General features: G+C 38.3%; 1 protein-coding gene across 4 annotated transcripts in view; it reads right to left on the bottom strand.

Moving 5' to 3' along the window:
- The window catches only part of SLC17A3 (solute carrier family 17 member 3), a 39,862-nt gene that overhangs the window by 7,748 nt on the left and 18,555 nt on the right, over positions 1–13,559 (bottom strand). For all 4 annotated transcript variants that reach the window (XM_035710603.2, XM_035710602.2, XM_025442527.3 and 1 more), the window contains exons 3-6: positions 9,136–9,245; positions 5,320–5,519; positions 4,886–5,119; positions 4,707–4,794 (exon numbers count right to left, since the gene is read on the bottom strand). In XM_035710603.2, coding sequence (XP_035566496.1) covers positions 4,707–4,794; positions 4,886–5,119; positions 5,320–5,519; positions 9,136–9,217 — 604 coding nt within the window. In that variant the 5' untranslated portion in view covers positions 9,218–9,245. The remainder of the gene's footprint in view (positions 1–4,706; positions 4,795–4,885; positions 5,120–5,319; positions 5,520–9,135; positions 9,246–13,559) is intronic.

Raw genomic sequence — 13,559 nt, forward strand, 5'->3', positions numbered from 1 at the left:
CTAATAACATTGCAGATGACAGCCATGCTTCTTCCTTTCATGCTACTTTAATTTTTAACCACACAAGTCATGTGATGTATGCTTATTATAAGAGTAAATTGCCACAAAGAACCAAAGTTCCCTTCATTTGTCCCCCAAACCATTTCCACTGTCTCTAATGTTAACCATTCCACATTGGCACAGAGTTGCATGCCTTTCCTCTCATTTATAATACACATCTACATGCACACTTACCTCTTTGTAAAGGCATTATGCAACAGGCAGACAGCTAGATTTGTCTGTGAGGGTGCTAATAACACTGTTTTAATTTCTCTGGCTTCACAGAGTATTCTCATACATAGTAGGGCACACTTCCTTTTTACAACTTTTTCAAAATGGGGCTGTTGTTATTTCTGAACATAGATTTAATCATCATTTCTGAACATAAGCATAATTTATTTTGGTATAATAGAATATCAGCAGTGGATATGCTAGATCAAACACTATGTGCATTTTTAATTTTGATAGATACTGTTGAAGTATCTTGCTAAAAGGCTATACCAAACCAAATTGCCAAAAATAATTGTTTTTTTTCTTCTGATCTCCTTGAGACCCTTTGATATCCTCAGAGTTTCTAAAATGTCTTCCAAATATGCATGCAAACAGTTATCTTATTATTTTCTATTTAGGATGAAGTCGAGTGTCTTTTCCTATGTTTATAATTGTTATTTCTTCTGTGAACAAAGAAAGGCAGCATTTGAAAACAGGCTGCCTGACTTTGGAGCACAGTAGATAAAGATGGAAATCAGTACCTTTTCCACCACGAAGTCCACCAAACCTTCATATTCCCCCTGAACTCTCTGCCTTTAATCCTGTTACAGTAGGGGACAGGTTCCTGCATCCTTCCAAGACCATGTCTCCTCCAGTCTGGCCCAGGCCCAGGCCACTGTGAGGATGTGCCCTCACATCTATATCTTCACTAAATTCCTCAGCAACTTGATCAGCACCCATCCATGCACAAACTTTTCTTCGTACAGCCTGGGCTCAAAACAAAATAAAACTTTCCACCTCTTCAGAGCTCCCTCCATATACTTTGACATTTTTTTCTGTTCCTTTTCAGTGTAGAAGAAAACTTCTCCAAACTTTATGCTTACTGCCTCCATTTCCTGCCCTTACATTCTTGTCAGGCCTTTAAAGAACTCCCACTTGCCAGATCCACAGTAATTTTCTCCAGGCCAGCAGCAGGTGGCTCTGTTGAGCCATCACCTCAGATTTTGTCCAAGCACTCCCTGGGAGGCTTCCCAGTCCCTTCTGCCTCTCCTTCTCTGTCTGAGGCCCAGATATTGGAGGGTCATGGAGCTCTTTCCTTGGGTTTCTTTTCTGAGCGGTCACACTCAACCAAGGGCTTCGAATACAATCTGTATCCCGAGAAATTTTGGTATGTCTTGTTACTGTCTTATTTCTACTGAATTGCAGACTATTCCACTCATAGTTCATAGCTAATGGTTCATTTATACATATTGTAAATTAATGCTCAAATATGTCACTGCAATTGTTCTCTTTGTCAATGCAAGTTGTACCATGTATGTAAGTGTATACCTAAAGTCTGTGTTTTTACTTTCTGACCTTTATTAAAGTGATATCATCCTGTATGTTCTCTTCAGGACATTGCAATGTGTGTCTTAAATGTGTTAATTTACCCCATTTTCCATCTTACATCTCTGTGTTTTAAAGTATTTTAATTGTACAATGAGAGTACCTAATTTAGCCTGTGAGCCTATCTGTTCCATGACCACTGTGATAGCTTGCCAGGTAGTGTACTTGGGGCTAACATTGCATCAAGGTGATTCTCCACCATGACAGAAGTATTTTGTTCATTCAACATTTGTGTTTCTAACACTTAGCCATGTTGCTGTATGTAATTTCAGGTGGTTTTTTTTTGTTTTCATTTTCACTTGTGTATGTTGTTGCATCATCTTCAGACTGTGTGCGTGTGTGTGTGTTTCTATCACCTCAATTATGAGCTGCCAGTTCTGTTTTATCTGCTTAGTTTGCTTGCCTTAAGTGGCTACAAAGTTTCTTGCCTATAGACGTGCCTTTGTGGTACCCCCGAGAGGAAGATTTAATATGTTTTGTCCCAGAGGCTGGCAGTACCTGGGCACTTCCACTGTTAAATGTCCTTCTAAGAAGTCTTCCTTCCATCTCATGGGCTGAATGAGTCATCCTGTTCACCAGTGTAGCCTGCTGAGTGAGAATCCCCGGGTCCCTAGAAGTGGCCATTTCTATAAGAACTATGGAGGCAGGTGGGTAGCCTTAGCTGACTCCACCTGCCAGTGGCTTCCTCTTGGCCCCTCAGACAGCCATTGGCTTTGTGTTCTCTGAACCAGAAAAGGTTTCTAGAGGCCAGTAGAGACTACCTGCTTGGGGACACTAAGATATTCCCCTAACACCAAAAACAAGGAAGCCTCTGGAATTTGCAGACTTGTAGATTCCTATGTCTCCTCGATAGTCAGTTGACCTATTCCAGTAGCTCTATGCCTATTTAACAGGAAATGAGAGGGAAGGGAGTTGCCACTTCTATAAAGTCACTATCTTTCTTCCAAGATTTTTAAACTTGCTTTCCATCTCCTGATTCTTATATTGTATTCTGGGATAATCTCTCAACTTATTTGTCTACCTTGCTAATTTGATAGTCATTTCCCTTCATTTAGGTGTTCAGACCATTCATTGCAGTTAACTATATTAGCAATTGTATTTTTTGGCAACTATATTTATAGCAATCTGTTTTCTAAATTACTTTTTTTACATCTTTAATTGAAGTATAGTTGACATATATTAGTTTCAGGTGTACAAGAAAGTGATTGACAATTATGCACATTGCAAAATACTGCAGTAAATATAGTAGCCATCTATCATCATACAAAATTATTACAATATATTTTGATATATTCCCTACGCTGTTCTTTTCATCCCCATGATTATTTATTTTATAACTGAAGTTTGTATGTCTTAATCTCCTTCACCTGTTTGACCTGTCCTTCCCACCCTCTCACTCCACCTCTGGCAATCACTAGTTTGTTCTCTGTATTTATGAGTCTGTCGCTCTTTCCTGTTGTTATTGTTATTTGGTTGTTTGGTTGGTTGGTTTCTTAGATTCCACATGTAAATGAAATCATAGGTAATTGTCTTTCTCTGTCTGACATATTTCACTTAGCATAATACACTCTAGGTCCATCCATGTTGTTGCAATTGGCAAGATTTCATTCTTTTTTATGACCAAACAATATTTCATGATGTATACACCACATCTTTTGCCATCCATCTATCGATGGACACTTGGGTTGCTTCCATATCTTTTGCTATTGTAAAGATCGCTACAGCAAATATATGAATGCAAATATTTTTTGTATGAGTGTTTTTGTTTTCCTCAGATAAATACCCAGAAAGGGAATTATTGGACTATATGGCACTTCTATTTTTATTTTTTTTTGAGGAAACTCAAAAATGAGTTTATGAAGATAATGAGGAGTGAGGATGCATGGTTGCTACACCAATTTACATTCCCCATAATGGGGCACAAGGATTCTCTTTCCATCCTCACCAACACTTATTATTTCTTGTCTTTTTGAAACTAGCCATTCTGACAGCTTTTTCTTTTTAAATAAATGTTATTATACATATTCCCTTGGATCTCTCCCATGTTATTTGTTAATCATGTAAACTTTTCTTTTAATTTCTTCTTCATTTGGATTCATTCTTGTAGTTTTTAGTTTGGTCTCTCTCTTTCGTACTCTTGCTTTCTTTCAAATGTTTGAGGATTTGAGAGGGGATATTAGTCCTTATTTATACTTAGAAGCTCCATTAGTCAACTGTGATAAGTGATACAAGTTTCTTTTATTCAAATTGGTAGACTAGTCCCCTATCAGTGAATATAAACTCTGATGACAGAAAATAATCCTCCAGGGTTGGAAAGGGCTCTACAGGGGTATGAGGTCAGTCAGGGTGTGTGTGTGTGTGTGTGTGTGTGTGTATGTGTGTGTGTGCATGCATTCATTCATGCCTTGTTTTCTGGGCTTGAAGAGTCTCGGGCTCTCTTGGTATCCATAAATTAGCTGAAGAGTTACACTTTTCTTACCCAGTACCTACTTCATCAGTTTTGAGTTTATTAGCCCTATTCTTTCTGTTTTTCATTCTTCCCCAATATAATGTAGACTTCTTTCTTCAGAATGTTCATTCCAGATACACTGTCTAGGGAAATCATGATCAAAAATCAGTTCTCAGAACAACTGAAAACAATTCCGAAAAAGATTAAGTTGGATCCATACCTTATACATAGAATACTAAAATAGAACTCCAATATATCAGAAATTTAACTATAAAAATGAAATTATTCAAGTTCCAGAAAAAAACATAGGTGGCTGCCTTTATAACCTTTCCAAATGTGATTCAAAATCTAGAAGCCAAAAAAGAAAAGGATGATCAATTTAACTACACAAAAAATATATATTTTTAAGAATAGGAAAAATCATTATAAGCAAAGTCATATTACAACTGACACTGGGGAGAAACAACTGAAAATAATGCGGCAAAGGATCCATTTCCCTAATTTATAAATACTTAGTCAACACTAAAGAGAAGACAAAGAAGCATTCAACAGAAAAACTGTCAAATAATCCAGGGTGAGAGTGTTGCATTGCAGCGTACTCATTTCAGTTATGTGTTTTTACCTGATAAAGCAATGGTGCAGAGTCGGCTTCGTTCATGTGGAGGACCCCATCTCTCCCAAAGCGCATTCTGACCCCCAAATATTGACCCCTGAAATCAAAATAGTTAGAGCTCTTGATGTGTGTGTGTGGTGCCATTTAGAAATTCCTATCCAGCTCATATTTATAAAATATCTGGATACCTGGACTAGCCCCTGGACCATTCGAGTTGCTATGAGGGAAATTAGTCCAAGCTCAGCTGCCAGAGGACTGAAGATAATGAGGAGTGAGGATGCAAACAAAGAAACACCAACCACTCGCTTTGTTCCTACTCTTCCAGCCAGGTATCCACTAAGAGCCATTGTCAGAGTCATGCCATAGGCAGCAGAAGCAAAGATGATGCCCTGGATTTGAGGACTCCAGTCATACGTAGGAGCCTTGAGGAAACAGAGAATGCTGCAGTAAGCCATTTGCAAGAAGGTGTTCACATAACTGAAAACACATCTTTAAATCTTTCACTTGCTTTCAATCACTATTTTCCCAAATGAAACTTTTTAACACATAAGTTATAAAAAAATAAACATTCAGACAAACAAACAGCAAAAACAAGAGCACAGCTTAAATCTTGCATTGCTACCTCTGCAGGAAGACTGTCTGGGGCATTATTTGGGCCACCAGGCAGCTGCTCAGTGGAGCCATTAAACTGGAACTGATGGTCTGTGGTGTTGACCATGGCTACCATGGTGATGTTTATGACAGTACTCTGTGCCGCTGCTATGAAGTTGCAGACATGTATGATGAGGGCTATCCCATAGCGAGTGGAACATAAGCTTAGACCTGGAAATATAACATGACATTAGTTCTCTCTTTATTAAGCCATTGTTTATTTCTCACAAGTTTTAACATATTTTTTTTTAATTTTTATTTATTTATGATAGTCACAGAGAGAGAGAGAGAGAGAGGCAGAGACACAGGCAGAGGGAGAAGCAGGCTCCATGCACCGGGAGCCCGACGTGGGATTCGATCCCGGGTCTCCAGGATCGCGCCCTGGGCCAAAGGCAGGCGCCAAACCGCTGCGCCACCCAGGGATCCCCCTCACAAGTTTTAATATGGAAGGGTACCATAGACCATCACCTGATGGTTTAAATGGCACTCTACTGGCTTTAGGAAAGGAAGATACAAAAGGAGGAAATCACTGAGTTGAACCAAAGGTGTTTTTATACCACAGCTAGACAGACACTGACTTGCTCTGAGGCATCTGTCTTTCCTATAATTCTGTCTCTCCCATTCCTTATTGTATTCTGTAGTTGATGAAATTATTCAGAGGTAAATATATATACAGTAGAAGTTACATTTTATATACATATAGATAAAATATGTATATGTGCATATTTAAATTATGGAGCTTAATTTATTTATGTAATTTATTTGTACTATGTTATAAATTATATACATAAAATGTGATTTTTTAAACTCTGAAGGAATTTTTCCTTAACGTAAATGATTATTCTTCTCTCATGTCTTAAGGCATTGAGGACAAGCTTTCATTTAAAGTTTAAAATTAAGGGTGCTTGGGTGGCTCAGTCAGTTAACTGTCCAACTCTTGATCTTGGCTCAGGTCATGATCTCAGGGTTGTAGGCTTGAGCCCCATGTTGGGCTCTGCACTCAGTGGGGAATCTGCTTGAAATTCTCTCTGCCTCTCCCTTTGCCCTTCCCTTCCCTGTGCTCTCTCTCTCTTTCAATAAATAAGTAAATCTTTATTTTTTTAAGATTTTATTTATTTATTCATGAGAAACACAGAGAGGAGAGAGAGAGAGGCAGAGACACAGGCAGAGGGAGAAGCAGGCTCCATGCAGGGAGCCTGATGTGGGACTCCATCCCAGGTTTCCAGGATCACTCCCTGGGCTGAAGGCGGTGCTAAGCTGCTGAGCCACCTGGGGTTCCCATAAGTAAATCTTTAAAAAGAAAAATTCTCTCTCTCCTCTGTCCATCCCACCCCACTCATGTGCTCTTTCTCTTTCAAAAAAAAATTAAATAAAGTTTGAAATTAAACCCTTAGGAAGAGTTTCTCAGAGAAACTGACAACCACAAACTATGAAAAAATATAGCAAAAAGAGTGGGAAAAGAAATGAGCATAGCATTCAAATCTAGTTTTGTATTTCTAGAAAAGCTGGCTACTGCTGGAAAGAAGCTACTGCAATAATGCAGAAGACAAGTGAGGAATATTGGTTGGGGGTGGTAGCAGTAGAAGAGTGAAAATGTAATCAGATCCCAGATGAATCCCACACTAAATCAAGGTTTCAGTTTTATAGACCAGTGGGGGAAGGGCCTTGTTCTAAGAACTAGAAGAGTGGTTCACTGAGGGAGTTCTGTGGCAAAAGCAGATTTGGGGGAAGTAGGGATGATCAAGATTATTGGTCCCACAGAGATACCTTTTAGGCACCCAAGGGAAGGTGTTGAGAACATTGTTGGATACACAACTCTAGAGTTTAGAACAGATGTAGAGGTTGAGGTATAAGACTGGGAATTAGTAAGCTACATGTGATACTTGAAGCCACGATATTTGGGAAAAGAGAACACAGAGGGGGAAGAACCAAAGACTGACTCTGACTCTCTAATGTTTAGAGAGGCCAAATAAGTGGGGAGAAAGAAAGAAACTGAAAAGGAATTGTCGGTGGGTTTGGAAGAAAACCAGGAGACTGTGGTATCCTGGAAGCCAAGGGGAAAGGGGCTTCAGGGAGGAGGCAGTCAGCAGGTGTGTCAGCTGGTCCTGTTAGCTCATGTAACATAATGACTGAGAATTAATTCACTTAATTCACTTAATTCTCACACCAATTCTTTGAGGAAGCTACTACTACTATCCTCCTTTTTATAGGTGAGAAGAACATAGGTACAGAGAGACCAGCTAACAGTGTAGATCAGGTATCTATGCTCTTGCTCTTGACCATTGTACTGAAAGTATATGACAGCTTTTATTTTGTCCTAGATGACTCCATGAGAATACCTTTGCTGTAACCCAAGTACACCCATCTGTGGGGTTTATATGGCTATATGATGTGGGATTGGAGGTCAACACCCTGTGTCTTCAGGAAGTCCTCAAAGGCACCTTTAAGGAAAGAGGTGCCTTGAGATAACAAAGGCCATACTGTTTTTTCTTTAAATGGAACACAAGCCTTTGTAGTAATGGAATAGGGGGAGCAGAATTTGGAAGAAACTATAAAACATGCTGAAATTAGAGTGAGAAGCTCAAATACAATATTTTGTAAAGGCTTTCCCTCTTGATTCAGGGCTGAGTGGTGACTTCCTTTCTCAATCAAATCAACTAATAATGTATGAATTCTCGTGGTCTCTGATTTCTCCAAGTTGCCCTGGGGGACTAGAGACCAAAGTCTAGTGAAAAGTAGTATAAACAAACCAGGAGCCTAAAGGCTCACAAACAAGAGAGTTGAATATCTGTCTTATTAGATTCCTGAAAGATTAACTAGAGGATGTATTTAAAAGGCTTAGCCTGATGCTCACTGGGTATTAAGTATTCCTTGCTACTACATGTGTCCTTAAAGATTATTTCCATCTTGTGTCAGTTTTGAATGAATAGTTCCAGACATGTCCACCTAATAGATTGGTGCCAGTCTCATGCTGGCTGTAAAATATTTTCAAGGAATACCCTTAGCTACATGAGAATGTGTGAGTTTGTATGTGTGAGAATGTGTGCAAATTAATAAATATCTTGGAGGCATAGTTTTAACCACTGTAAGAGAGCATTGACACCATGAAATCATGGACTTTTGAAACTGGAAGGTTATATCAAATAATTCAACACTACTCTAATCAATCAGAGTCCAGGAGACTTGTTTTTTAATTTGATGTGACAAATAGATGTTAAGGTGACTCCAATGATGCCCACCTCACGGTGTTCACATACTTGTGTAATCCCCTCTACTTGAATGGGGGCAAGACCTATGAGTCTATAACATAAATATCCAACCACAAGAAGATTTTTCAGGTAAACAATGCTTTATCTATTGGATATATTAGAACAATACTATGCATTTTTTGGAAGAATGATTGAGTATTATAAAGCAAATGGAAAAGTATGTGTGTTCAAATTAAAATTTTCTTACTTTACCTAATTGAAAAATACAATTACATTTAAAATATTACATGCAATGACAAGTGGAATACACAATACTAGGTATGTACAAATTTGGTAGCAATTGTGAAAAAAATGTAAATGCATATGGATAAAAGATAATTATCAAAAATAAAAGACATGTTTTTAAGAACAATGGTATTTATTTCCTTCATATATTTGAAAAACACACATTAAGATTACCTGATTTTTAAGAAGAATTAAACAACTTATAAGATGTAAATTCATTTCTTATATTATGATACTGCACATAAAGAACCCACCATAAAAAGCTAAAACCAAGCAGTCACAGTTGAGTTTACCTTTCTTGGGAACAAGCTTCTCATCCACTTGAATATCTTGGGAGTAGTTACTCTCCCCTGCGGTGGGACTCAACTCTGCCATTGTGTTCTTTCCCACTGGTGTTTTCCACCTATCAGGGCAATATGCAATCCACAGGTGTCAGCCAAGGGAAAGAGATTCCTTTAAAACATGTAAACAGTGGGCAACAAGCAAACCAAAGCCAGGCCATTCCATCTGGGTGGGGTATAATGAGGATCATTACTCCCTCTTGGCCTACTACAACAGGTGCACCACCCCTAAGGTATGGAACTGTGTATTATTAGGATCTATAATGGTCACTATGTACCAATTTAAGAGCACTGGATTTGGAGCTAGGCATTGCCAAGTTCAAATCCAGGTTCATGATTTACCTGATGTGGCACGTGCCACCAGGTACAAATTTGTGTGTTTCAGTTTCTTATCTGTTATTAATAATAACCAGTACCACAACAGCAGCAGAACCCACATCAAGGATAACCAAAGTTCAATAGACTGCATGTGCCTGGCACTCAACAAGTGGTTGGCACACGGTTTACTGTCATTGTTGTTGGAGCCACCAGAGATGTGGGTCACCTCAGAGCTATGCTCCTCTGGAATCCTCTACTGCACCTGAGAACCTGGCTTCTAGTGGCCCTGATTCCTATACTGTGTCCCGTTTTGACCCACTGTAAGTGTTGCTGTATGTATGTCACTAATACTTGGGGATCATATTTATAGAATATGATGATACCATTTTAATCTCATATATTTTCTGGCCACAGATGATGAAGTGTCTACAAAGTTTTGGAAAAAACTAACATGGAGATCTTGACTCAGTAGTTGTTTGGGGTCCCTACATGTTGGACCCAAAACTGCCTCAAATGAATAGTGTTTCTGTCCCAAACAGGATCTGTTTGGTTTAAAGTTATAAATATCCTCTAGTTTAATTAACAGGTAGTTGGGGGGCACCTGGGTGGCTTGGTCAGTTAAGCGTCTGCCTTTGGCTCAGTTCATGATCCCAGGGTTCTGGGATTGAGCCCCAGATTGGGCTCCCTGCTCAGTGGGGAGTCTGCTTCTCCCTCTCCTTCTGCCTTTTCCCCCTGCTTGTGCTCTCTCTTGCTCACTCTCTCAAATAAATAAATAAATAAATAAATAAATAAATAAATAAATCTTTAAAAGAGGGGGAAAAGGTAGTTGGGATTGTGAAGTTGGTTTTAACTGACCTGTAGCATAAAAAAGTGAAACCATATATATAATCTGGCAGGGAAAAATGGAGACAAAACTGGATGATCAAAATGTCATTCCTTAGCAATTGGGACTGAAAGCAAAAATAACACCCACATGTTTGAATATATACCATTTTAGCTGCCACAAATGGAGGCTTAAGACTCTGAGTTCTCTTGGTTTTTGATGTTGGATCATGTTCTTAGTTTTCCCTTTCTTTGACTCTGATGAGGGCCATGTGGCATCTGATAATTTCTTACCAAGAAATTCAATAATTTCTGAATGGGAGGGTGGTTGGCTTTTTGTAGAAGCACCTTATATGGAGGTCCTAAAAAGAAAAATATGGCAACCAAATAGGCATCCTCAGGAATGTTAATTTATATAGGGAAAATTTGTGTAAATAGACTAAGGCAGGGGAGAACCTGAATTGAGGTAAGAAAACAAGAGAACCCAAGATGGCTCCCTCAGAGAGGAGAGTAAAGCATAGGGCAGTGGGGTACTGGAGTTAGATCACATGGGCCTGTAAAAGCAGACTTAGATTTTTAGGAATTTTGCAAGCTTGTTTGGAAACAGCCACAGCCATTATTGGCAATTAAATTAAATACATTCAGAATTAAATAAATAATACTTTTAAAAGGTAAGAAATGTTTATAGCTCATGACTCCATAATTATTTCACTACATTTTCTTCTCAGGTATACTCTTGGGATCAGTCATATCTCTTGCATCTATATAGTATAAATACTATAAAAAACATGCAGCTGCATATTTCTTCCTAGTTCTGAATTAAGTGATGTCATGTTGGTAGCTTGAAATTGGCCACAATTGGAGATTTCACACTAAAAAAAATTTTTTTTTAAAGGCAAAAGCTACAGATTTGGGCTTGATTTGTTGATTTCCTGGACTTAAGAAATTTATTAAACAATATTATGTTACAACTAGACTCACTATTGATGATGTGAATGATGTTTTTGTTTATTTAATTATTAATAAAAAATTTACTTGCTGATATTGTGGCCCTATGGTTGATGATAGAATTGCAAAAATCCAGATTGAATTCTGCAAGAAATAGAAAATCATACTGAAGTTTTATTTTTTTTTAAGATTTTATTTATTTATTCATGACAGAGAGAGAGAGAGAGAGAGAGAGACAGGCAGAGGGAGAAGCAGGCTCCAGGCAGGGAGCCCGGCGTGGTACTCGATCCCGAGTCTCCAGGATCCCACCCTGGGCTGAAGGCGGCACTAAACCACTGGGCCACCGGGGCTGCCCCATACAGAAGTTTTAGATGTGACTAGAAAACAATGTAAATATTTTAGCTTAAAACATGTTATTTTAAAAATGACATATTAAGATACTAGTATCAAAAATTTTATGTTAACCTTCAAGTGGCATTGTGAATTTTATTAACATGAAGTTAATTTGAATAATTTATGCATTTTGTAGGTAGTAATGTAGAATCAACCCTGCAACTTTATAAAAAGGTAAAAAATAATTTTAAATTTTTGGACTATTGTAATTCAGAGTGCTGATATTGATAATGGTTTCAGGTTGATAAATATAGTTTGTATGAAAGAGAAATAATTCAACAGTAGATCATCTATGACATTTAATGACAACAAATATATTGGGAAGAATTGGCAGATGAAGATTCAATTTAATTTGTCAAATTGTGGTTGAATTTCAACCATAGGCTGCCTACAGACACAGAGTGTAGCAAAAGTACATGAAAGTTTTACATCTTAAATATGTAAAATGTCTATTTGCTAATTATAGCTCAATAGACCTGGAAAAAAGCACAATATCCTATGAGAATCAATTGACTATATAGGATTTATAATAACAGTATTGTATATCTTATTATTATTCATAAACTGGGTGCCTTAGATTCTATGTATCAGTAAAATTTATAATATACCTGTATGTGTTTGTGCATGCTCTCCCCCGCCCCCGAAAGCCAGTTGTAAAATATTCACCAGCATACTATCAGGGTAAGGAAACACATCGCACATCTTCCCCTTGGGCCTCTGTATTGGTGCAGTCATTTATTGATGAACCCACATTTTTTATTTGGCCACCAGCATTTAAACATCTTCCTAGAGGGTTTTCTATCACTTGACACTCGTGTTTCAGATATTCCAGAGACACAATTAATAGGGAAGTGTCCCTCCCACTCCCTGACCCACCCTAGGAAGCAAAGGCCAGTTTCTCTACAGAAAGAATAGATATGAAATCGGGTGCCTAGGCTCCATGTTCATTTCTATTTTGTATTCTAGCATAAGATACTCAGACCAAACTCCTTTACAAAGATGAGTATATTGGGAGATTCATTAGGTCCTCCAACTTCCCACAGAGGTGGTGGTTCTCACTGACAAGAACAATAAGGAGGGATTCCATCCTACACAAGTACCATAATTAAATTCCAAGTGTTATTCAATTCCACTGACCCATGGCTCCTAGACCAATTCTAGGAAACAAAGATCCTTCCCGGTACCTGTAGCTTGTTGGCATTTCCAGGGCTGATGCTATCTGATCTGTGTAGTTTACTGCCCATCCTTTTGGTTTATGAGCAATCAGGGCATTACCTGCCTGGACAGGGTTCTTCAAACTACCTAGATTTAATGTCCTGCAATCTTCTCTATGTGGCTTCTTTCAACTGTACTCTGCACTGTTTCCTGGGACATCATAAGAATTGTGTCCTTGAGTCTCACGAACTGAAGTCTGTCATAACATCATATCTAGCCAAACTTTGCACATGATGCTGTAATTATTTCACAGACAAGCAAAAGCGTAGAGTAATTCCGGAGTAATCTAGGACCACCTAATAGTAGGCCTTAAGATGGAGATCAATTTCTTATCAGCTGGGTTTGATGCTAAGTTCCACTGAATGAAAATACTATGGGATGCCATATTCCTGGTTTACCACAACTTTGCCTATTCTTGAAGGTATGCCTCTGGGACCTTTCTATCATGGCAGGACTGAGTTCTCAAACTCTCCATCTGAGTCCATTTATCCAAGATGGCAGCCCCAGTGAACCCTCTCTATTCCATAGAAGTCCATTTTCAAGTTACTTTCAACACTTATAAACATGAAATAGAATCTCAGTATTTATTAACAATGTGATCAAAATATCAGCTTTCATAGAAGTAAAAACTTAAGTAATAACTTGGATAAAGTAATCCCAGGTACTTTTAGCCTTCTACT

The sequence above is a fragment of the Canis lupus genome, chromosome 35 (assembly GCF_003254725.2).
Source record: "Canis lupus dingo isolate Sandy chromosome 35, ASM325472v2, whole genome shotgun sequence".
Taxonomy (NCBI): Eukaryota; Metazoa; Chordata; class Mammalia; order Carnivora; family Canidae; genus Canis; species Canis lupus.